The sequence below is a fragment of the Canis lupus genome, chromosome X, assembly GCF_048164855.1.
Source record: "Canis lupus baileyi chromosome X, mCanLup2.hap1, whole genome shotgun sequence".
NCBI classification, from domain to species: Eukaryota; Metazoa; Chordata; class Mammalia; order Carnivora; family Canidae; genus Canis; species Canis lupus.
Window position 1 is genome coordinate 2,568,756 of NC_132876.1, and position 24,120 is coordinate 2,592,875.

A 24,120-nucleotide genomic window follows, 5' to 3' on the forward strand; every position below is an offset into this window, starting at 1 on the left:
CCACAGGCCCTGGTACCCACTATTCTCCTGTCTCTATTTCATATAAGTGGAGTCATACAGTATATGGCCTTTTGTAATGGCTTCTTCACTTAGCACAATATTTTTTTTAAAGATTTTATTTATTTGAGAGAGCATGAGTGGTGGAAAGGCATGGAGAGTAGTAGAAGAGGGGGAGAGGAAGAAGAGAGGACGAAGGATAAGCAGACTCCTGGCTGAGCAGGGAGCCTGACATGGGGCTCCATCCCATGACCTTGGGACCATGACCTGAACTGAATGCAGTTGTTTAACCAACTGAGCCACCCAGGTCCCCCTAGGCACAATATTTTCAAGGGTCATTCATGATGGAACATGGATCAGTACTCCATTCCTTTTTATGGAATACAGAATAAATACAGAAGAATTATTTATGTTGGTATTATTGAGAGCTGGGAGTTGGGGCATGGGGGAAAGGAGATACTGGTGTAATATTATTAGGTTTGGTCAAACCCTGTAGTCTGGAATTTGGATTGGGAATATCAGTGTGAATTGTTACTGTTTATTTTCACTTAAAAAACAGTGCAGGAATATCTGTGTATGTCCTTGCTTTGTCCTCTTAAAAGGCCAAAGACAATGACACTCCAATTGTAAGACAGGCCTGAGACAGGAAATGTAGCAATTGAGTCTGGAATGGCTTGTACACGAGAGAACAGGTACATCTGAAGGAGCCAGCTAGTGAGAGAAGCCCTCATTGGCCAAAGAGAGGACATTGTGCGCATGGTGTATCATGCGTTGTAAGTACAGTGACTGTGGTAGACTGAGGACCTTTGTGTGAATTCTAATGCATGAGTTCACAATGCCTTTAAAAAATCTACTTTGATACCAAAAGGACTAGTAAAGAAAAAAAAATAGATCAATTAGACTTCACTAAAATGAGCAACTTTTTTTAAAAAAGATTTTATTCATTTACTCATGAGAAACACAGAGAGAGAGAGAGAGGCAGAGACACAGGCGGAGGGAGAAGCAGGCTCCCTGTGGGGAGGCCGATGCAGAACTCGATCCCAGGACCCCGGGATCACGACCTGAGCCAAAGGCAGATGCTCAACTGAGCCACCCGGGTGCCCCTCCTTTGGTGTTTCAGAGGACATCAAGAGAGTGAAGAGAATGCACAGAATGAAAGAGTCTTTGTCATCCGTGGATCTGACAAGGATCTAGTATCCAGAATGTATACATAAAGAACTCTTAGAACTCAGTAAGAAAATAGCAAGTAACCCAACTCAGAAATGGGCAGAGGATCTGAATACATTTCTCCAAAAATATGAGCAAATGGCCAGGGAGCCCACGCAAGCATGCTCACCATTATGAGTCGTCAGGGAAAGGCAAGTCGCAATGTTGATGAGCTCCCCTTTCCTGCACCCTGGGCTGGGCAGACCCTGGGGCCGTCGCACCTTGCTGCTGGTGTAGCCACTGTGGTCTGGTGGCTCCTCGGAAGGACAAACCCTAGAGTTCCCGCACGACCAGCCATTCCTGGCTCTAGGGCCGGGAGAATGGATGTCCACACAGAAACTTGGACATGAACAGGAAATACTGAATAAGAGCCACAAAATAGGAAAAAAAAAAAACCCTCGATTCCCCTTAGGTGGTGAGTGAATAAACTAGCAGTAATAAAGGACAAACTACTGACCTGTGCTGCAGCCTAGAGGAACCTTGAAAGCATGCTGAGCAAAGGGAGCCGCTCACAAGAGACCCCATACGTGAGATTCCATTTCTAGGAAATGTCCAGAAGAGGCAAATCCATAGACACAGAAGAGCGATCAGTGGGTGCCAGGGGCTGGGGCAGGGGGTGTGGGGAGTGACTGCTGGAGGGGACAGACGTGCTTTTGGGAGTGATGGTAATGTCCTGAACTTCCCTGGTGGCAGTGGCTGCACGGCTCTGTGGCTGTCCTAATAACCACTGCACTGGCCACTTAAAAAGGATCACTGGTGCGCTTAGCACCACGGTCCCAGCCCTACCCCAGGCTGGCACAGCCCTGAGCGGGACACCTATCCTTTCCTGGGCACCGGGGGTCTCTGAGAGTCAGGGCTGTGCAGAGGAAGGGGAGCAGGTTGGGTGTCCCAGGCCTGGCCACTGCTCAAGGCTCTGGGAGACCCCGAGCCATACTTGCGGTCGTGTTTCTGTCTTGGCTGTCTGCTGTCTGGACGGTGTCCCACCCACCCCCACCTATACCCTCAGGCCACCCTCATGCGTGTCACTCAGACAGTGTCACTTGGGCAGATGGGGAGAATGAGTCAACGACGTAGTAATCAGGCCCAAGTAGCCAGTTTTACTCGGAGGAGCTTCCAGAGTCGCCGGCCCTTTGACGTGGCTCCATGGCCCCGAGCAGGCTTGCAGGGCAGTGCCAGGCGGCTGTAGCCCAGAGGCCCGGAGCCCAAGGGCAGGGAGCTGGGCTGCAAACGCGAGAGCCGAGCACGCCCCCGGCCCCACATCTGCTGCCCCCCCCAGGGCTGCCTAGCCCGAAACGCCACCACAGCCCGAGCCTCCCTTGCCCACCTCAAGTGCAGACACTTGGAGGAATCTGTGGTGATGCTGGCTGTGCAGATCATTCCGGGGCGTTCCTCAGAATAGTAGGCGTGTCAGGGCGAGGGGCAGCGGGGACCTAAAAGGGAGAGGCAGGCTCAGCGTTCCCCTTGATTCCACTGCTCACACGGGGCTCTCTGGAGCAGGCCAGGCCGCTCCGGTTGTCAGGGTTTGGGTCCGGAGGATCGGTGGTCAGCCTCCCCCTCCCTGAAGCCCTGAGCTCCAGGCCAGGTGGGTCCCTGTCGGGGATCCCAGTTGCCCTCGGGGTGGGGACTATGTCCGCTGGGAAGTCTGGCCAGCTGTTCTTCCTGTGAGGACCAAGGTCGTCACGGGCCTCCCCTGCCTGGGGTGGACGATTTGCCAAGGAGAATAAGCTTCTCCCGGAGGTGTTCCTGAGGAGTAGACTACCATCAGGTCCCCCGCAGGCTGTGTCGTGCCTTCAACACTCTGGATATTTCTACAGCGCTGGCCAGAGCGTGGTCCCCGGCACCATCACAACCCAGGCCAGTCCCAAGCACTCCTTTGCAGGGGCCCCAGCAGGGCAGGTGCGGGGCGGGGGCCCCCCGGCCTGGCCGGCTAGTGAGCGCCACGCTCTTCCCTGCCCAGGGCCGGGCCTGCGCCCAGAAGCAGTTGCAACTCATGGACCAGCTGCTGGATGCGGTGCGGAGCCTGAACGTCGGAGGCGCCAGCTGCTCCAGGTAAAGGCTCGGGATGGGCCCTTCCCAGGATGGCTGGCGGGCGAGCCCAGGGAGGTCATCGCCCCTGAAGGTGCAGTGCCAACTGCGGCAGGTGGCACCGGTGCTGTCCCTGCAGGCAGGCGGGCTCTCCAAGGCGAGGGGCTCGGTCCCGGCTGCTAAGGCAGGGCAGGGACGGGGGATGGGGGAGACACTGTCTCCTGGCCTGTATGCCTGGTGTCGTTTTGCCCTTTCGGTCTCCCCCAGGGGCTGAGGGCTCCCTTGGCCCGAGGTCTCAGGCAGTCTGCCGGCCGGTCCCTGGCGGCCATGCTCTGGCCAGTGACACCATGGCCTCGGGGCTGCCTTGGCAGTGCGAAGGAGCACTTGGAGGACACCAGAGAGAAGAACGAGGCGCTGCTGGGGGAGGTCCTATCCAGCCCATGCCTGCAGACGCTCCTGAGCCCAGAGTGTGACCCGTGGCCCGTGGATGTGCAGCCCCTCCTTGAGCAGCAGAGCGATGACTGGCAGAGGTACGTGTCCGCCTTGGCTCTGTCACCCGAGACCGGCCCTTCCACGGGGGGCCTGTGGGGGCCCCGATGCCTGCCGTGGCACAGAGCTGCCTGGATCCTCTCTTTCCCTGCAGGGCCCGCCCCTCTGTGGAGTTGGAGGAGGAGAAGGTGATGGAGCTGGCCAGGCAGCTTCAGGAGAGTGTTGCCAAGCTGCAGACGCTCAGGGTAGAGGTGAGGGGTGCCAGCTTCTGGGGGCCGTGAAGCTTGGGAGTGGGTGAGGGCCTGACTGGAGAGGCCCCCCACTGTGTGTCTTAGGGCAAGGAATATCACTTCCCCAGCCTCGGGTGCCCCATCTTTACAATAGATGTGTTGTGAGGCTTAAGGGAGGTGGTATATGCCCAGGGCTCAGTGGGTTCTAGAATGGTGTGGATGCTCAATGCATGTGAAGGGGAGAGGCAGACAAACCTTGGGCAGCTGTGGGGAGGCGTTCTGAAGAATGGAGAGGATCCCCCTCCTGCGGGCTGTGCACCAGGCCCTGGGGTCTGGGCTTCCATGTGCTTTCTTACATGTGGCCTTCCCAGCAGCCCTTGGCCTGGCCTTCTTTTCTCAAGGGGGAGACTGAGGCCCACACCGGCCGCTGTGGGGGGGCTGAGGCTGGTGGGGAAGCCAGGCGGCTTTGCTCAAAACCAAGCTGCTCTTTTTTGCGTCTGGTTTTCTGTACGATGCGGGGCGAGCCTCGGTGGCCCGGGGCCAGGCGGGGCAGCCTCAAGGGCCCCTCCGCCTCTGGCTTTGCAGTGCTTTGCGCAGCAGAAGCAAGGAGCTGCTGTGAGTGGGGCCGACACCAGCACCCTGGACCAAAAGCTGCGCCTGGTCATCTCCGACTTCCACCAGCTGGTTGTGGCTTTTCTGCAAGTGTACGATGACGAGCTGGGCGAGTGCTGCCAGCGTCCGGGCCCCTACCTGCACCCGTGTGGCCCCATCATCCAGGCCGTGTACCAGACTCTGACTTCGTGCAGCCAGGTAAAAACCAGCCTTTCCTCCCCTCCTCCCAGCGGCCACTGCCACAGGGGGCTGGGACGGGCTTGGCACAGGCCTGGGGCGGGTGGAGAAGGCGCTTCTCCTGGTGCCCGGGAGGGATGAGGACTGCCAGGGATGTCTCCTGACAGCCCCGCTCCCCTTCAGGGGGCTCTTAGCTGAGCCAAGCCCCCAGGCCCAGAAGAGGCCCATGTCCTGCCCACGCTGGGTCCTGCTTGACCGTGTGGGACCCTCGTCCCTGCCTCTGGCTTTGGTCTCCATACTGGGGTCGCTGTCTTCACAGTACGCACAGATGTATCATGGCCTCTTTATTCTGGTGTGCAACCAGGAACGACGCCAGCCAGCCAGCCAGATGTTTGGCTGGCTGTGCTCTTGACCCAGCTCAGACAGATAGGAAAAAGTGGTCTCACGCTGCTGAGCTGACTACATAAATATTGACTTACTCATTTTGTTGTTCACGTGTCAGATCCCTAGAGTCCAACCTAAAACCCTGGGTTGCTTAGGATTATGAGTGCACCTGCCACACGTGCCACACGTGCCACACGTGCCACACGTGCAACTCGGACATTGACTCATGGCCTCCATGACATTTGTCTCGGTTTCCCCCTATTTTAGTTTAAGTGCTGCTGAAGCAGGCCCTGGCTTGGTTGTCTAACACAGAGACTCCTAGACTTCCAGACCTCTGACGGGCCTGTCCTTCGCAGTTCTGCCAACAGGGCAGGATAGGATACATTCCCTTCTCATCAGGAAGCCCCCCCCCCCGCCTTTAAATCTTGGGACATTGATTTTCCCACTGCACTGGGCCTGGAGGAAGGGACCAACCATGGGGAACTCTGGTTGGTGACTCCCCAGCTGGCCGGGAGTCCTGTCCTCACCCCAGGCTGTCCGTCTTGCGGGTTGATGCCACATGCTCGAGGGTCTTGGGAAGAGCATGTGTCCCACGTGACCCTGGGTGGGAAGCGGGATCAGACCACCAGCATTTCATGCCTCCCTCTCACCTTTCCTCCCAGCTGTTGAAAGCGGTCACGGAGGTCACTGACACCTCGGCAAATGCCGTGCAGATGGTGGAGCAGCAGCAGGGCGAGCAGATGTGTTGGGGCAGCAGCAACTCCATCATGAGTCTAGGTACGTGGGTGCCGCTTCCTGGGGCTATGCCCACCCGCATGCCGGCGCATAGGGCTGTGCCACACAGGGCTGTGCCAGTGTACTTTGGCCGAGTGCTGGCCTCACACACAGCTCCTTCTTGCTTGAGCAGCATTTGGGGAGTGTCTGGGGACCGTCCCTGACTTTCTTCTTCTGACGCATAAGGTTTTTCTTCCCTTAAAAAAAATTGCTTTCTACAGATTATAATATAAAAATATTATTTGTGGGAAGTTGGGATAACTCAGAGATGGTTGATGTTCATATTTTGGTCTATTTAGCTCTATTTTAATATTTTTGCCTCTCATCGTTTTTTATTTCTCTGTGTAAGCGTAATCTGAACACATTTACACTTTTATGTTATGTTCTTTCCCTGGGACCACATCATAAGCATTTTCCTGAGGCGCCTGGCTGGCTTAGTAGAGAGAATGCGACCCTTGGCCTTGAGGTCATCAGCTCAAGCTCCACGTTGAGGGGTGTGGATGTTACTTAAAAGAATGTTAGAAGTATTTTTGCATGTTCTGGAAGTGAGGTTTTTAATTATCAAACACTCTTCTACTCAGGTATTTGCCATAATTTGTTTGACATTTCCTATTATCCAGCCTGTAGGTCATTCTCAGCTTTTTACTGTTACGCATGGTGCTTGGCCCGATTCACAGTAGTAGAAAATGGAAGCAATCCAGTTTTACCATTGGGTAGAGCTTGGGTAAATAAGGGTACGTGTGTATGGTGGGGTCATTGTTATTGCAAAAGTCGGTTTCGAAGACAAGAAGGACTGACTGCACACTGCAGAAGGTTAAAGGGAAAGTGCAGGATCATGTCACCTTTGTAAAGGACAGGAGTGTCGAAGACCCCCTTGTGGGAAGCGAGCTGGGACGTGGGCACTGGTTTACTCTGTGCGGGAGTCAGAGGCGGTGTGGTTTCTCTACCCCGCTCCGTGTTCTGCGGATGCTCCCTCATGAGCCTGGGTCACTTAGGTAAGCCACCCCTCTCCCCCGGGCAAGCTTGCCAAGAGATGCAGGAAACACATTTAGACGTAAAGCATGTTCCTTTCTTTCTTTCTTTCTTTCTTTCTTTCTTTCTTTCTTTCTTTCTTTCTTCATTCATTCATTCATTCATTCATTCAATCCACCAACAGGTTATGTTTTATTTATTTATTTTTATTTAAAAGAATAGTTTTATTGGTGTTCAATTAGTGTTCCCAGTTTAGACTGTGTCCTGAGGACGGGGCTCCCGGCGTCATGGTGGTGTGGCCCGTCAGCATTTGTGTCTGAGGCCACGCTGGGTCTGTCTGTCTGGTCAGTGCTAGGTCAGACCCTTCTGACATTTCTGTTACTGGATGTGGCAAATTGTATCTGCAAGTAGTCTCAATTAAACTTTTTTTTCTGAATGAGTTTATTGTTTTATTACAGAAATATGCATTCGGAGAAGGTCTTTTTTATACAAATAATACTGTTCAGTTAGGAACCTCAGTTCACAGGAAGAGAAATAGAAAACAGTTGCTTATTTTCCCTGGGCTCTGGCCAACCCCCTTTATTCCAATTGAAGTGATTTTATTCTTATTTATTTGTCTTTTAAAGATTTTATTTATTTATTCACGAGACACACACACACACACACACACACAGAGAGAGAGAGAGAGGCAGAGACACAGGCAGAGGGAGAAGCAGGCTCTATGCAGGGAGCCCGACGTGGGACTCGATCCCTGAACTCCAGGATCACGCCCTGATCATGACAGCAGAGCTTAACCGCTGAGCCATCCAGGCATCCCCAATTGAAGTGATTTTAAAGTGACTACTTGTCTAACCATGACCCAGGTCAAGAGAGAGAGAATGTGCTAGCAAACCTAGAAAGCCCCACGTCTCTTTCTGTCAGCAGCTTCATCTCCCACGAGTGTATCTGTCATTTGTTCGTTGTCATCGCCGCGTAGCTGACAGTGGCAAACTTGTCTGGTGTAGAGCCAGATAATAAAGTTAGGCTTTGTGGGCCACAGTAGCCGGCGATGTGAAACTGGCGGTCGATGTCATAGAGATCCTCTTGGTCTGTGGCTCTGGACAGTCAGGTAATAATCTGCCTCGGTGTGGGTTGCTTTGACTTCACCCCATCTGGAGTTCGTGGAACTTCTTGGACAGGTAGCTTCATTTCTCATCCACACTCAGCCAGGCAGCGCACAGCTCTTGCTTGTCGTGCACTTCCTGCGTGCTCCGAGCCTCGGGGCCTGGCCAGGTCTCCCGGGGGTGTCGGCACAGCCTGGGCGCGCCCGTGGCCCGCTAGACAGCCGGGGTGGGGAGAACTCGGAGCCCTTGTGGACATCTCACTCCCCGGCCCTCTTCCCCAGCCCCAGCTTGTCCAGCCTCAGGCAGTAGCAGTGAAAGAAAGCATTGGACTGTAAAAGTTTCTCCTGAGCTCCGGCCCCCCCCCCCCCGCCCCCGCCACCAAGGGGTGGCTTTGGGTCCCAGAGCCTCTGAGTCCTCCCAGTCCTCCCTGTGCATGGACTTCCCAGCCAGCCCTCTCCCCGGGCAGCCAACCTTCTTGCTGCTCTTGGCCTTGGCACACCTACTTGCCACATGTATACCAGGCACTCGGGAGTCTCTTCTCCCTCACTGGCCGGCCACAGAATCATCCGTTGTAAAATTTGTCCCAACATTTATCTTAGTCACCACTGTCACTGACTCCCCCCCCACTAAAGATAATTGCTGTTAATAAAATGCTCCGAACCATGCTATCATTCATAGAATAGTGGTCATTCGTGTCCTTCGCCGCATGCCGCCTCACCTGTGATTGCAGGCCTGCCGGCAGGGCTAACACACCCAAACTATGTGTCTCCCGCTCCCCCAGTGGGAGGCACCAGGGGGGCAGGCCTGGGGCTCGACTCTTGTCGCTGCAGCCTCCAGATTTTGTTTGAGATGAGTTCTTGGGCTGCAGACACACCAGAGAAGCGGTCCGTGCCGACTCCAGGCCAGGACCCATCATCAGAACAGCCCTCCCACCTTCCCTGTTCCCACCTGACAAACCCAAGGCCTCGACCTCTGTGACCTCTTCAGGCCACTGTGGAAGGTCCCTGTGTCTGTGGCGTGTCCCTTCCCGGTAGAAGAAGCTGGGCCACTGTTCTGTGTGCTGGTAGCCACGCTGTGTTGGTGGCACATCACTGCCTGTGAAGTGAGGGACCTGAGTGAGGGGTTGGGTGCACCTGCTGGGCCTGTGCCTTGGAGAGGGCCTCGGTGACATGGCGTGGGCAGCTCGTCCCTTCGTCACTCACCAGTCACCATCTCAATTGGGTGGACGCGCAGTCCCATTTCCCTCTGTGCTGAGAGTCAGGGTGGGGGGGGGGAGTTGACAGCACCAACACGGAGGGGTGGATGGTAGCCATCTGATGGCTGCAATGGTGGGGGAAGCCACAGCCCGAGAGAGAAGAGGGGGGTGTGTGTGGCAGGGTGCGGCAGGCCCAGGGAGGGGGCCGTAGCAAGGGTGCTGGAAGCAGAGGGTCCATACGAGGGGTGGGGTGCACCCAGTGAGACCCTTGCCCATTCTTTCATAAAAAAAAGTGACCGAAATGAATGGCAAACCCAGTCCCCTGGCTGGCCACCTGGCCGAAGCCATCTTTTTCTGGATGGGGGTCCGGGGCATGAAGGCTTCTTCCATTGCCTCCCCGCCCACGGAGCTCCTGCTGGGAGAGTCCACCTGCACCCCAGCTTCCCAGGCCTCCTGTCCCCAGCCTGGCCCAGCACCATGGAAGGGAGAAGAAAGACCTGGAAAAGCAGAGCTAATGGGTCATTCGGAGAAGAGACCTTTCCAGCACACCTTAACCTAGAAAACTGAAAAACCAGCAAAGAGAAAAGCCAACAGCCTTCGCAGTTACAAGTGGTTGCCAAAATGCTGACAAAAAGCAAGGGGAAGAGCTCTGTGGGGGCAGGACGCAGGAGCAGGCAAGTGCTGTGTGAGAATAGAAGAGAGACAGGTAAACAGAATGAGGGCCCAGCTGGGTGGCTAGCGGGCCCTCCGGAGGAGGAAGGGAAACAGGGCAGAGGTGACCCGTGAAGCGATGGGCGTGCGGATCACACAGGACCCCAAGCGTGCTGGGGTCCAAGCTTCCAGAGAGCAACCGCGGCCTCCAGAAGCAAACGCCTCGTATGTTCAGAGGGTCCAGGGCTTCCGGCCTCAAACCAGCAGCAGCCAGACTGAGCCGAGAGCACCTAGGACAATGGGGTGACGTGGGAACAGAGGGAGCACCCAGCGTTGGGGGAGCCCCCGGAGGAGGCTGGGAGAATGTGAGGTTTCGGGAAAGGCAAGTGATGCCCAGAGGGACCTAGGAAAACTGTACCTGTGGAGAAATGTGATCAGGACAGGGAGTGCGGTCAGCTGCCCCCAGCAGGGAGGGTCGTGGGGGCCGGGCTCTTCACCCCAAGGCACACCCGTGGTTCCTGAGCCTCAGAGTCACCCTCTGGACAGGCAGGGCCAAGTGTCAATTAAAGGCCTTGCCACGTGGAAGGGAGGAGACAGGCTGGAGGCAGAGGGGTAGGTGTGTATTTAAGTGAAGGCACCACTACCAGGAGAACCTGCTGGAAGACCCCAGAGCACGCAGGGTGGGGGAGTGGAGTGAGCTACAGTCCCTGAGTGGTCCCTATCTGAAATGGGGACCTCACGGGGCAGGTGCGAATTAAGGTGCCCCCCTCCCCCGCCAGCCCTGAAAGCCCAGCAGCAGGTCATGGCAGTTGCCTGCAGGGGTGAGGGACAGCTGAGGCCATGTCACTTGATGCACACGTGTGAGTGGGTTACCGGTCTGAGCAGTATTGAACACATGGTCACACTCAGAAGAACCCCCGGCTCCTGGGCTCTGCGGTGAGGGTCAGGGTGGGTATGGACGTGACCTGGTGAGTGCGACCTGGCCTGGACCTCAGCCTGGCACCCACAGGGGCCTTCCAGCTGCACCCACCAGCTCCCAGACCTCCGAGCAGCTCCTGCTCGGCAGTTTGTGGGTCACGGTGGGAGTTGGGCACCTAGGCTGCCGAGGGTCAGGTGCAGGGCCGCCTGGGCCCCGAGACCCAGTGAAGGCTTGGCTGCGGGGGTGGGGGGATGGGGGACAGAGAGGGAGCGGCCTCTTCTGGGCTGGAGAGCACTAGGGGTCACTTTGCTGTTTTATTGTTTTGTTTTTTTCCTCTGCAGCCAGCAAAATGGAAGAACTGACTCAGAAATACAAGGTCTTCCGTGACAGTCTGCAGAAAGGCGTGGAGTAGTCTGCGAGCGGGCAGCTGGGCCCTGAAGCGCCAGGTGGCGGGGGCGGGGGGCACAGGGCCGGCAGGAGAGGCCACACCGCCTGCCTGCGCCTCTGCCTCCGCAGCAACTCGGGAGGGAGGAGGGAGAGTGCAGGGGAGAGCTGGCGAGAGGGAAGCTCGGGTTCTGAGGAGCCGCCTCATGACTGCCTCTTCCTCTGCCGCCCCACCGCCCGGCCTGCCCTTCTTCCCGTGCCGGCACCCCAAATCCTGGGCCGCACCTGGCTGTGGGCTCGCTCCCTGCTGTCCCGGGTGTCCCCACCCCTGGCCGTCTTCGCTCTGTCTGCGTCGCATCAGCTCCCGTTGCTTCTGTTCCTCCCCCTGCCCAGAGTGGGCGATGCCAAGCCCCAGAAGGCCCCCCCTGCTGCCTCCATTGTGAGTGGCCTCGGGGTCCCACGTGAGGCCTCCCTGCAGACCCCCGGCCCAGCCACCCGCACTGGCCCCTCTGGGCCCCAGCGGCCGGGGCGTACGTTCACGGCCTCTTCAGGGCTCCCCCGCACCGGCCTGGGAAGTTCTTGCCAGTGGCCCGACTGGTTGTCCAGGAAGCTGCTCTCTGGACTTCCCAGGGTGACCCAGTACCTCCCGCGAGCACGGGAACAGGCATAACTGGCGGGGCCTCTGCCTCCGGCAGCCCAGGGGCAGGCGGAAGGGAGCGTGAGGAGGGGCCTGCTCGTGTGCCTTCACCTCCCCGGGGTGCTCCGGACAGGCGGGCCTGGGCTGCCTCCTTGTGCCCCTGGCAGGACGCTGGGCCTGTGGGCACCCGGGAGCTCTTGCTCCGGAACCAGGTCCTTGGGCACACCACCTACTTCTGGCCGGGGAGGGCTTTCTTGTGTGGGCCCTGAGGGGTGGGCTTCACTCCCACTGCCAAGCTCCTGGGCCGGGGGCGCCGCGGAGGCACCTCGCACCCCACCTCGCCCGTTGCTCATCCTTCATCGTTTGGTGGGGCAGGATTGGCTCAGCCGGAGCCCATGTGGCAAGTCCAGTCAGGCCTCGCCTCTCTTCCTCCGGCCCGGCAGCCTCTGCAAAAGGCCTCTTAGATATTATGGGTCATTGTCCCCGTGAAGCAGATACCATCTCCCCCTTCCTGGTGGAGGACGAGCCTGTGAGATGTGTGCGCCAGGCCGCGTGGAAGGTGCCCGAGGTCACTGAGGCGACACCGAGGTCCCATCCCGCAGGCACCTCTCACCCGCTCCCGAGCTCACTGGAGCCTCGGGATGGGCAGCCTGGTTCTTTGTGACCCCGGTGGAGCTGTGCCCTGGGGAAGGGGACTTCTGCCCCGGTGGGAGTCGCCCTAGCTCGGCTGCTACATCCTGGCCCCGGTCAGGCTCGGAGGGAAGGCTGGGTGGGAGGCTCTCACTTCCTCCTCGTGCCTGTGACAACACGTTTCTCCCGGCTCGCGGGGAGCCTGCGTGTGGCCCAGGAGCCTGCTTCCCAATTTGTAAACACGGGGCGTGTGTCCCAGCAGCTGAGTGAGCGAGGGGGCGGCGAGCCGGCTGCACAGGTCCTGCGGCCTTAGGCCTCATTGCCCAACAGGCAGCTGGGGGCGGGCCGCGGCCGCTGATTAAAGGCCGCCTGGAGCAGCCTGTGTGGAGACAGGTGCCCAGCAGCCCAGGAAGCCGGCCAGCACCCGCCCAGGTAAGCCAGCAGCAGGGTGGGTGAGGACAGCTGCCGGGAGCCCGGACGCAGGTGGCCAGGTTGGGGAGAGCGCCTGTGTGCCGGGGAGGCCGGCGGAGGCCCGGCTGCGGAGGCTTGGCTGCCTGCTTCCCGACGCCGGCCCCAGGGCTGCAGGCCCAGGGTGCTGTGCCGCAGGCTCCCAGCCAAGGGGTGTCAGCGGAGCTCCCGTCCTGGGCTGCCACCTCCCCAGGTCCCTGGTGACACGGACCTGGCACACTTGGCCTCTCACGTCCCTGGAGGCGGGTGGCAGAGGCCTCCGGGCCGGGGTCTGGGCACGTGAGCGCTACCTTGTGCTGTTTCCTAGTTGGTAGTAGTGACAATGGCCGGGGAGAGACTGGGGCACAGGATGGAGAGGGTGCCTGGCCCTGGACAGAGGGCTTGGAGCGTCGGCCACGGGGGCATCCCCGTCACTTTGGCCTTCAGGTCTTGTGCCTCTTGCTCCGGCAGCTTTAGGCTTCGCTGTCCCTGTGAGCGCGTCACCATGTCCGAGGCGCCCCGGGCCGAGACTTTCGTCTTCCTGGATCTGGAAGCCACTGGGCTCCCCAATATAGATCCCGAGGTGGCCGAGATCTCCCTGTTTGCGGTGCACCGCTCGTCCCTGGAGAACCCGGACCGCGACGAGTCCGGGGCCCCCGTGGTGCCCCGGGTCCTGGACAAGCTGACGCTGTGCATGAGTCCGGAGCGCCCGTTCACCGCCAAGGCCAGCGAGATCACCGGCCTGAGCAGCGACAGCCTGGCGCGGTGCCGGAAGGCCGGCTTCGACCACGCCGTGGTGCGGACGCTGCAGGCCTTCCTGAGCCGCCAGGAGGGCCCCGTCTGCCTCGTGGCCCACAACGGCTTCGATTACGACTTCCCGCTGCTGTGCACGGAGCTGCGGCGCCTGGGCGCCCACCTGCCCCCGGACACCACGTGCCTCGATACGCTGCCCGCGCTGCGGAGCCTGGACCGCGCCCACAGCCACGGCACCCGGGCCCAGGGCTGCAAGGGCTACAGCCTGGGCAGCCTGTTCCGCCGCTACTTCCGGGCAGAGCCCAGTGCAGCCCACTCGGCCGAGGGCGACGTGCACACCCTGCTCATGGTCTTCCTGCACCGCGCCGCTGAGCTGCTGGGCTGGGCAGACGAGCGGGCCCGAAGCTGGGCCCACATCGAGCCCATGTACGTGCCACCTGATGGCTCGAGTGTTGAAGCCTGAGTGCCAGGGACTGGGTGATGCCACCACCTGGGGGGGGGGCGGGACGGGGGATGAAGCCCACTCCCAGCACCGTGGGCGGCCCCGGTTTGACCCTTCAGTCAGGCTCTGCGGTCCGGAGCTGGCACCGGACCAGTGCCCCGCGGCCCCTGCCCCTGCCCCCTTAGCCAGCTAGCCCCGGGCCCGTGCACCTGCTAGGCCTTCTCCTGGCCCTGGCCGTCTCACCTTGTAGCCCTAGAGCTTTCTCCCAGCTCCATCCCGGGACTGTGCTCTAGTGGTTTGCTGCTGCAAGCTTCCACCCTTCACTCGGCCTCACAATAAATTTATTATCAACGGCTACTCACCCGCTGAGTTTCCAATTGACCCGTCCACCCTGCCCAGAGGGGGCAGACAGGGAGCCAGGCCGGAGCGGAGCCCCTGGGGCTGTCCCCTTGTGACCTCTGCTGGCGGTGAGCCCGGTGGGTGGGTGAGTGGCCGTTGCTCACCAGCTGGGCCGAGGTGACAGGCGGGGGCTGTGGGTCCGAGCCTCGGCCCTCCTCCGTCACTGGTCTGCTGTAGCCTCGGTTATCGTACCCTCCCTGCGTTGTCATCCCAGAGGCCCCGAAAATTGGTGAGCAGGGCCTTAGGGACATCTCCCTGGACGCGGAATCACCTGGGAGGGAGTTGGAAGAGAGCCGCCAGGCAGCTCTGGCCTTTTCGGCTCGGAGTGCTGTGCGTTCAGAGCTGTCCGTCTGTCTAGGTGCACGGCCTGCCGACCCTGGGCCACTCCTTCCTCTCCTGAGCACCTGGCCCTGCTCTGCAAGGTGGCAACAGGCTGAAAGGAGGCGGGCACGCAGTGCAGGACAGCTCCTGCCGTGCTCAGGGCGGTGGGGGATGTGGGTGCGTCCCCCTTCGCACACGGGCGCACACGGAAAGGGCCTCATGTGGGCCAGTCCTCGCCCAGGAGGAGCCACTAGTGCACGCGGGCTGGGGGTGCCTGGGGTGTGGGGCTGGCTCGGTGAGGAAGGACCTTGCGCCGGGCCCTGTGTCCCGTGTGGCTTGGCCTGAGGAGGGCCAGGAGGCTGCTGTGTGGGGAAGGCAGCTTCGCTGTCTCTGCTCGGCATTGGGGAGCCAGTAACCTGCCTCTGGGGCCCCGCCTGTGTCACCAAACAATGGGGCAAGGCAGGGCGGGATGTCTAGAAGACAGGGAGAGCAGGTGAGAAGGGGTGGGGTGGGTGGGGCGGCCACGCCCGAGAGTGACTCGCATGAGCAAAGGCCTGAGCCTTGAGCCAGCCGGGCCCTCTCGGGGGACTAACTAGGTCAGAGTGACTAGAGCCGCGGCAATGTGCAACGTACAGGAATGGTGAGGTCGGAACGCAGGCAGTGGTCACCTCGGGCCACCCCCGCGGCCGGGGCGAGGGCTCTGGACTGACCCAGGGCGATGGGGAGCCACAGAGGGTCGTAGGCAGGAGAGGGGCAAGAAGTGATCTCTGTTTCTACGGGCCTCTCAGGCTGCTCTGCGGAGAACGGACTAAAGCCGGCCTGGGCGGGCGGGGGGTGGGGGGACAGGATGGCAGCGGCCGGAGAGAAGAGAGCGGGGTTGGGGTTGCCGTGTTGGAGGGGAGCCGCCGGCCTGGCTGAGGGCGCGCGGTTCGGGAAGGCCGTCTAGGGCGCCAGGTCGGGGTGCGGGGTGCTGTTGAGCTTCCGCAGCAAGGCTGCTTGGCCGCCTGCCCCGCGACAGCACCCACCGGGAAGAGGGGCACAGGCCAGGCACGGCAGCCGTCAGCCCCGGAGCCCATACCAGGCAGGAGCTGGAAGGCCGGGGACCGCCACCCGGGGGGAGGCCGAGCCATACGGTGCCCGACGGGGCTGCGCCCCGGTTGTCTAGCCTCGGGGCTCTGGGCCGCCGCGTTGCTGATGCCAGGAGGGCCCCTTCTCACTCGGGGCCGGGGCGGGCCGCCAGCCTGAGCTGTGGTCTCCGGGCCCAGCGGTCTCTGGCCCCCAGCTCGGCCTCTCCTGGCCCCCCTCCCTGGGCCACACTGCTTTGGGCCCCACGCACGCAGCCGGGGGCTGCCCCACTGCTGCCTGGGAGCAGCGGCGTGCTGGGAGCGGGTGAGCCTATGGCTGTGTGTGCCTGTGTGCGCGTACCTCCCTCTCTGAGTGTGTGCGTATGTAAGCACACGAGTGTGGGTTCCGCATAGGTGTCAGTTGCTATTTTCTTTTACTGAGTAAGAGGAAGCGAAAGAACAAGATGTATGTGGGAAGCGCCCGTGTTCACTGTCACATGAGCCCGTTGGGTAAGAGTTTCCGAGATTGCACGAGCAGCCCCCCGCCCCCCGCCTTTTTCTGTTGCTACTCACAACAGTAGACTGTGGGCTCAGGGTCACACGATCGGCCAAGCGATAGTGGACTAAGGCCCGCAGGCCGCTTGCGCTGCCCCCTCGGTGTCAGGGAACGCCAGGCTGCAGAGACGTCCACGCAGGCGCGCTGCGGGGGGACCCCTCCCCGTGGGCATGAGACGGAGCCCGGACATGGATGGCAGTGGGCTGCTCAAATGCAAATGATGGGTTTGGGGAACTCCTCTGTGTTTTTGTTTGTTTGAAGATTTTATTTATTTATTCATGAGAGACACAGGCAGAGGGAGATTGGGGAGTCCGATGTGGGACTCGATCCCAGGGCCCTGGGATCATGACTTGAGCCAAAGGCGGACGCTCAACCGCTGAGCCACCCGGGTGCCACTGTCCTTTGTTTCTACGATTACTGGAAGTTTATATAATTTCATTTCTAATCATGGTGGCGGTCCATAATCTGCTCTTCAAATCCCTAAGCATTTACCATCTATCAGAACGGCTGCCATCGAAAAGACAGGCCACAGCAAGTGCTGGTGACCACGTGGAGGGACTGGGAGAAAAGTAAGATGACACAAGCACTGTGGCTGTGTCTTAAAATGTTCAACGTGCACCTGCCACGGTGACCCAGCAATTCCACTCCTCGGTCTTTACTTACCCAACAGAGGTGAGTTTATGGGTCCACACAAAGAGGCACACGTGACTGTTCACGGCACCTCCATTCATAACAGTCCGGGACTGTTGTCCCTCCGCAGGTGGCACAGGCCACAGCGCCTCCCTGTCCCGCCACGCGGCTGAGCAACGACGGGGCTCTTGACACCCAGCAGTGGGGGACACACTCAGGGTAATTATGCTGCACGGAAGGGGCCAGACCCACAGAAGCAGCCCCACCGCTCCAGCCCACCCTGGCCAGCCACCTGCCTGTCGTCACATGTCACGGCCCGATAAGCCATGTCCACATCTGCCAATGGGGATGTGTCTGTGATCGGGAGCACACTGGGAGGACGTGGCACGCAAGCCAACCAAAACCAGAATTATTGTGGTAGAGGGACGAGACCCAAAGTAACAAGGCCGGGAGCCCTTCAGCTTGTCTTCGTGTAGGACATCATGGGATGACGACAAAGTCTGCACCAGGCCACGCACGAGCCTCAGGCAGAAAGCTGGAGCCACGACCCAGGCCCGCCGTCCTGCCGTGCTTTCTTCGGGGACCCACTGGGCGTTGGCACTTCCCGCCCACGATGCCTGGCCTCGTACAGACTTCCTACACGGCAGACGAGTGTGTGCCACACTCACACAGCCCTCCCCATGCACCAGGTCACACAGGGTGCAGCCCCGCTGCCACAGGTGCCCCCCCACATTCTTAGATGCACCTGGTTCACATGTGCGTGTATGATTCTGCATAAATGAAATTTAAAAAATATTTATTCAGGAGAGACCCAGAGAGAGAGGGAGAGACACAGGCATAGGGAGAGGCAGGCTCCACGCAGGGAGCCCGACGTGGGACTCGATCTCGGGACCCCAGGATCATGCCCTGGGCCGAAGGCGGACGCTCAACCGCTGAGCCACCCGGGGGCCCCTGACTCTGTATAAATGGTATCTTATTAGATGCCGCTTTCAAAAACTCCTAAGCACCCGTCCATTGTTTCAGAGCCTCTACGGTCCGTCTCCTGGGGGTTCAGGTGCATCGCCAGGATTGTTGCTTCAGTGTGTGCTGCGCTATCCCCTGTCTCGTGCAGACATTTCCTTGGTCTTGGCAAAGGGACAAAACCCAGGATTTTGATTCACCCTTTCTTTCTTCCTCTCTTTTTTCCCCCCATTTTCTGCTTCATTAACGTCAGCCCTTTATTTTTTTTATAAATTTATTTTTTATTGGTGTTCAATTTGCCAACCTATAGCGTAACACCCAGTGCTCATCCCGTCAAGTGCCCCCTCAGTGCCCGTCACCCAGTCACCCCCACCCCCTGCCCTCCTCCCTTTCCACCTCCCCTTGTTCGTTTCCCAGAGTTCTCCTGAGGGTTTCTAATCCTGTTGGATAATGGTGTGAGGATGTCTCGGGGGTGTATGAGTTTCCTAGGGCAGCCGTGCCAAAGCGCCGCACGCCGGGGCGCAAACTCGAGGAACCCCTTCTCCCGCAGACCAGGGGCCGGAAGCCTGAGAGCCAGGTGTGGGCAGGGTTGGCTCCTCCCGGCGACTCAGAGGGGACGGTCCTCTCCTTTCCAGTGGCTCCTGGCAATCCGTGGGGCTCCTGGGCTTGTGGAGGCGTCGCCTGGATCTCCGCCTTCAGCCCCCCCACCGTGGCCTTCCCCCTCTGTGGCTGTCACTGTGTCCCGCTGTCCCCTTCTGATACAGACACGGTCCCGTTGGATTAGGGCCACCCCCCAATGACCTCGGAGCACCTTGATCACCGCTGGGCAGACCCTGTCTCCAAATAAGGCTGCATTCACGCAAACCGGGGCGGGGGGCGGCAGGACCCCAACATCTCTTTCTGGGAGGGACACAGTTCAGCCCATAACAGAGGCCAAATCTGTCAAGAACTTGGAAAACATGTTCCACAGACTGAAAAAAAAATGCATGTCCTTAAGTGTGCTCTTCTATATTTCTCCAGGAGCTGGTGTGACAGTCGTACTATGTGCTTCACGCTTTTGTCGACGACATCGATCCACTTCTGTGGCTTTATACGAAACGGTCCCATAATAACTGCCTTTTATTGACATGTGCCTGCGTGGGTAGTAGTTGTGCGTTCGTGCTTACGGCCTCATAACTGTCTAGCAGCCAGGATTCCCCTGAGAAACACAACCAGCACGATATATACACAAGAGACGGGCTCACAGGTCTGGGGCCGCTCGGGTGCCAGGGCCCACCCACAGGAACGCAGGCTCAGCTGCTCGCCTCAGGCTCTACCGATTTCAGTGTTAGTGTCGCCTGAAAGATCCCTTCACGGCCACATTGACAGTGATGTGTGACCAAACCCTGGGGCCCCTAGCCTAGACCAGCTGACACACAATGAACCGGCACCAGGCTGTTCTCTGGGCTTCTGCTGTCCCCCGAGGCAGCACTGCCCACTTTGCGTCCTGAGGCCCCTGCCCCGCTGGCTCTAGCAGCTTTTCCTTTACTAAACAGTCTGTGAGGGCAGCCCCGGTGGCCCAGCGGTTGAGCACCACCTTCGGCCCAGGGCGTGACCCTGGAGACCCGGGATCGAGTCCCGCGTCGGGCTCCCTGCGTGGAGCCTGCTTCTCCCTCTGCCTGTGTCTGCCTCTCTCTCTCTGTCTCTCATGAATAAATAAATAAATAAAATAAAATCTTAAAAAAAAGTCTGTGAGCTTTGCTGCCCCCCCTCCCCCGCTGGCTGAGCCACAGGCCGGGAGTGAAACCCCGGGGCCACTGTGCATCTGCCCTGCACGCATTTCTCCAGCTTCAGGCCTCCAGAGCTGCCCGGGGAGCCGGCCCGCTTCGATCCACTTCTCTGGCCGATTCCTTCTGTTTGGAGCTTCTAAGAGCTACGAGGGTGTTCAGGAACGTTCACCGGGCAGTGCCCAGCTCGCTGGCAATCTGCTTGGGGGCCCGGTGAGCGCAGGTGATGTGCAGCCGAGGGGCCTTTGTCTTCTCGAGGAGGTTTTCTCTTCTCAGCTGTTAGCCTCTTCCCTTCCTGATCCTGCTCCCTAATTCTTATCTTTTGGCTGCCATCCCAGGCAGCTCTCTTTTAATTTAAAATTTAATCGTATTTTTCTTCGTTCCAGCTTTATTGGGGGACAGCATACAAAACCTTGCATGCAAGCACCGTGCACACTGCTGAGTTTGGAGTCCCTGGAGTGGGGCGAAGTGCAACCGTCACTATAGTCCCAGCGAGGCCAGAGGGGGCGGGGAGGGCCACGGGCTCCTGCGGGGCCCGGATCGTCCCTGCCCCCGGAGCTGGGTGCATCAGTTGTGGCCCCAGGCCCCCTGCCTCTGCGCCCTGCCTGCGTGAGGAAAAACTCAAGGTCCTGCCCACCCACAGCCCTCTCCACAGGTGTGGAAAAGCAAGCAAACCATTTCACTGCCGCATAAGCATTAAGCAGACGTGGCCACCGAGCATGCGCACACTGCTCAAGATCATCCACCCAGGTTCGTGGCGAGTTCACCCGCTAATCGCGGTGGCCCCCTGGGCTGGGGAATTGCCTTCATCCTAAGGACAACGCAAGCTTGGTCTCCGTGGCGTGCAGGGGGCCAGAGCCCAGAGTGGGAGCTGACGGGCCTACCTGCCTCGACGGGTGCGTTTCAAAGAGGTGCCCCTGGGACCCTAAGAAGAAACTTCCTGGGCTCTAAGGCTGGCGGGAGGCTCGTTGGGGTTTCTCACGCAAGTGCTCTAGGGAAGGGACGAGACAAAGGTCTCCTTCTAACAGGGAAAATTCTGCTGCTTTTGATCCGCAAATGCAGCAGATGCTGATGATGCATCAGCAAATGCGGCTGATGCTTCCAAGCCGGGTGAGGCGGGCGTCCAGGCCGAAGCTCACCAGGGCAGTTGCAGGCCCGAAGCGCGCTCAGGTGTCCTCCGAACTGCCTAGATTCTTCCTCGGACCGCTGTCTGCTGGGTGCAGCGGTCAGCGTCCTGGCACGCTCTGCGCCTGGCCTCCCAAATGCCTGACGTGGATCGTCCCTCCCCGGCGATCTCCCCTGCGATCTCTCTGCCTCTTCTCACCTCCACCAACCTGGCCAGACTAGGAGTCCTGGGAAGTTCTTGTTTTGCTGGCCTGGGCCTGCCCCACAGGCAAGGGAGGGAGGGCAGGCCGTGGGGGGCCAGCACACAGGGCGACGGATGATGGTGGCAGGGAAGGGCTGGTGGCCCGCCAGGCAGGGGGGTAGCAGGAGGAGGCAGGCTGGCTGACAGAAGGCTGGGCGCAGACTTTGAGGCCGTTTCTCCTATTGGAGGCCAGAAATAGGAGGGTATGTGGAGTATGTGGAGCATCTTAGCTGCCCGCCAGGGCGTGTCAGGTTGGGAACCTGGAAATCCTACTCCTGGAGAAAGAGGAAAGAGAGCCAGGAGTCGTGGACCTTCCCCGCACACGTGTCTATTGGGCCCTGGCCCCGTGGGGACAGCGAGAAGACACCCAGCATGGGCTTTGCAGCCACAGAGCCTCAAACACACCATGCGTGTCCTGTCTGTAGGGGCCCGAGTGGAGGCCATCCGGAGGATCTGTAGGTACGGCCGCATTAAAGATCTGGAGATGAGACCGTCCAGGATTACCTGGGTAGGTCCGGAAGCCAATGACAAGTGTCCTCGTGAGAGGCAAGAGAAGAGACCCAGAGAAGCCCAGGTGACATTGGAGGCGAGGATGGGAATGATGTGGTCACGAGCCAGGGAGCTGGAAGAGGCGAGGCAGGACACTGAGGTGCTCAGGATTCAGTACGACCAGCTGCTCGCGATGGACGGAACTGCAAGGAATCAGCCCCAAAGGGGAAAGGTTGGGGAAATGACAAGACCAGCCCGGAGCCTGTAGTTTGGGCAACAGTCAGAGGGAAGTTAGCGCCAGGCCCGAGTCCCCTCCGCACATGCTGGCACTCTGCCAGGAGGCGACAGACTCGCACCCTACCCCAGGCTGACCTCATCTTTCCTAGTTCTATCTGCAAAGACCCTATTTGCAAATAAGGTCACATTCTGAAGTCACCGGGGGTTAGGACCTCGACATATCTTTTGGGGGGACATCATTCAATCCATCACATCACCCAATATCCACTCTAGCCCTCTTTGGGGACGAGACCCCCGTTCTGTTCAGAGCATCATTAGGCTCAGCCTCAGGCGACAGGTCCTCTCAGGACAATCCTGTCCCCAGGTTTCCCCAGCCTCTCTTCCAGCTAAGGGTGGCCATGTGATTCAGTTCTGACTGAGACTTACATGGAAATCTCCTGGGCAAGTTTCGGGAGAAATTGTTGTTTTCTTGATAAAAGGGGACAGATGCGGTTGTCCTAGTCCTTTCCCTTTTCTGTCCTTGAAAGCATATGTGATGGCAGGAGCTTCAGTGGCCATTTTGTGATCACGAGGCAAAGCTACACTAATTGCATACTGTGCCTTGCCAGGGCTCTGCTGCGGAACCGATGCCAGCAAGCCACCCCTAGATTCCTCACATAAGAAAATCAAATCTCTATTTCATCACCACAGTCAGATTTTCTGTTCTGTTGACCCTTGAACAACATGGGAGTTAGAGGTGCTAATCCCCTGCAGAGCCGAAACTCTACGTGTCACTTTGAATCTCCCAAACCTTTACTATTAGCTGGCCATTACCTGGAAGCCTCATGAATAACAACAAACCCTAGTCACACCTATTTTGGATGTTGTAGGTATTATGTGCTTCATTCTCACGATACATCAGCTACAGAAAAGAGAATGTTCTTTTTTTTTTTTTAAAGAGAATGTTCTTAAGAAAATCATAAGGAAAGTACACTTACGGTATCGTACTATACGTAACACGGAAAAAATCTGCACATAGGTGGATGCGTGCGGTTCAAATCCATGTGGTTCAAAAGTCACCTGTACTCATGGCTACTTTCCTGATAACCTGTGTGTGTTTCTACTTTCTACACCCCATCCCCTCGTCTGAGGAGATCACCGAGGTGTGTGCTACTTTCCCTGCCCCTTGTCTTTCTCTCCCCACCCTTTCTCTGCCCGCCTGGCTCATTCTCTGTCCACCTCCTTTCACCTTGTTCCCATCGAAGTAGCCAGAATATGGAAGAAAGCACGTTATATATTAAGCAAGGAATTTTTAAATAGGATTTATATGATTTTTAACATATATCACAAAAGACCAAAGATTAATTTGGTCAAGGCCGTTATCGAATACAAGCTGCGCTACCCAAAGGCATCATAGGGACAAATGCATGCTCCTGATTCGGAAGGGAGGCAGAGAGTCATCCTCTCCTCCCAGCACCCGCTTAGATGTTACTGTATGTCTGTGGGATGAATGAGTGAGTGCACGCGAGTGCAGGGTCACCAGGGATGGTTGGAACAGCAACCCTGGAATCAACCAATGCTGACACGTGTGTAAGACTAGGATGTTGAAGTCACAAGCCGTTGCCGAGAGGAAGTAGGGAAGGCCCTCGAATGAAGAGCTATGTGATGTCCACACACTGGAGGGCTTGATCTTGTTTAGATGTCAGTCCTCCCGCAAATGATGTATGGATCCGATGCAATCCCACCCGAAATCCCAGCAGGCTTCTTTTTTCATATAAATTGACACCGTACTCTAAAACTCCTACAGAAATGAGACAAACCGAGCATAGACAAAAGAGGTTTGAAAAAGAACCACATCAGAGGATTCACGTTACCTGGTTTTGGAGACTTTTTATAAAGTCACAGTAATGAGGAGTACCACAGTGGCAGAAAGATAGACAAGCCCGATGACGGAGCGCCCTAAAGCGTGCGGAGGCAGACTTCCGCACAGCCAGTTGCTTTTCCACCAAGATATCAAGGCGGTTCAGTTGGGGAAAAGATCATCTTTTCCACAGACAGAGCTGGAGAAAGTGGATACCCAGATAGGAGAAAATTAAACTGTTACATCACCTCACACCACACGCAAACCTTCACTCCAAATGGGTCATAGATGTAAACGTGAGAGCGAAAGCCCTGCAACTTCGACAAGGAAACAGGATCCCATCGTAGTGGCCTGAGTTTTGCAAAGACGTCTTAACTGTGGTACAAATGTGCGAACCATAAAATGAAAAAAATCCATACACTGGGCTTCTTTGAAATAAAACAAATGCGTGTTCTTTAAAAAACG

At 58.1% G+C, this 24,120-nt stretch overlaps 2 protein-coding genes across 2 annotated transcripts in view; both read left to right on the forward strand.

Moving 5' to 3' along the window:
• HAUS7 (HAUS augmin like complex subunit 7) overlaps positions 1-11,214 on the forward strand; it is a 30,222-nt gene extending 19,008 nt beyond the window's left edge. The window contains exons 5-10 of the mRNA XM_072818291.1: positions 3,161-3,252; positions 3,600-3,758; positions 3,872-3,968; positions 4,533-4,757; positions 5,783-5,897; positions 11,076-11,214. Of these exons, the coding sequence (XP_072674392.1) occupies positions 3,161-3,252; positions 3,600-3,758; positions 3,872-3,968; positions 4,533-4,757; positions 5,783-5,897; positions 11,076-11,146 (759 nt within the window). The 3' untranslated portion in view covers positions 11,147-11,214. The remainder of the gene's footprint in view (positions 1-3,160; positions 3,253-3,599; positions 3,759-3,871; positions 3,969-4,532; positions 4,758-5,782; positions 5,898-11,075) is intronic.
• A 1,464-nt stretch (positions 11,215-12,678) lies between these two features.
• TREX2 (three prime repair exonuclease 2) lies at positions 12,679-14,384 on the forward strand. The gene is made up of 2 exons (XM_072818292.1): positions 12,679-12,817; positions 13,304-14,384. The coding sequence occupies exon 2, from the start codon at positions 13,338-13,340 to the stop codon at positions 14,046-14,048; it is 711 nt and encodes a 236-aa protein (XP_072674393.1). The 5' UTR covers positions 12,679-12,817; positions 13,304-13,337; the 3' UTR covers positions 14,049-14,384.
• The last annotated feature ends 9,736 nt before the right edge of the window (positions 14,385-24,120 follow it).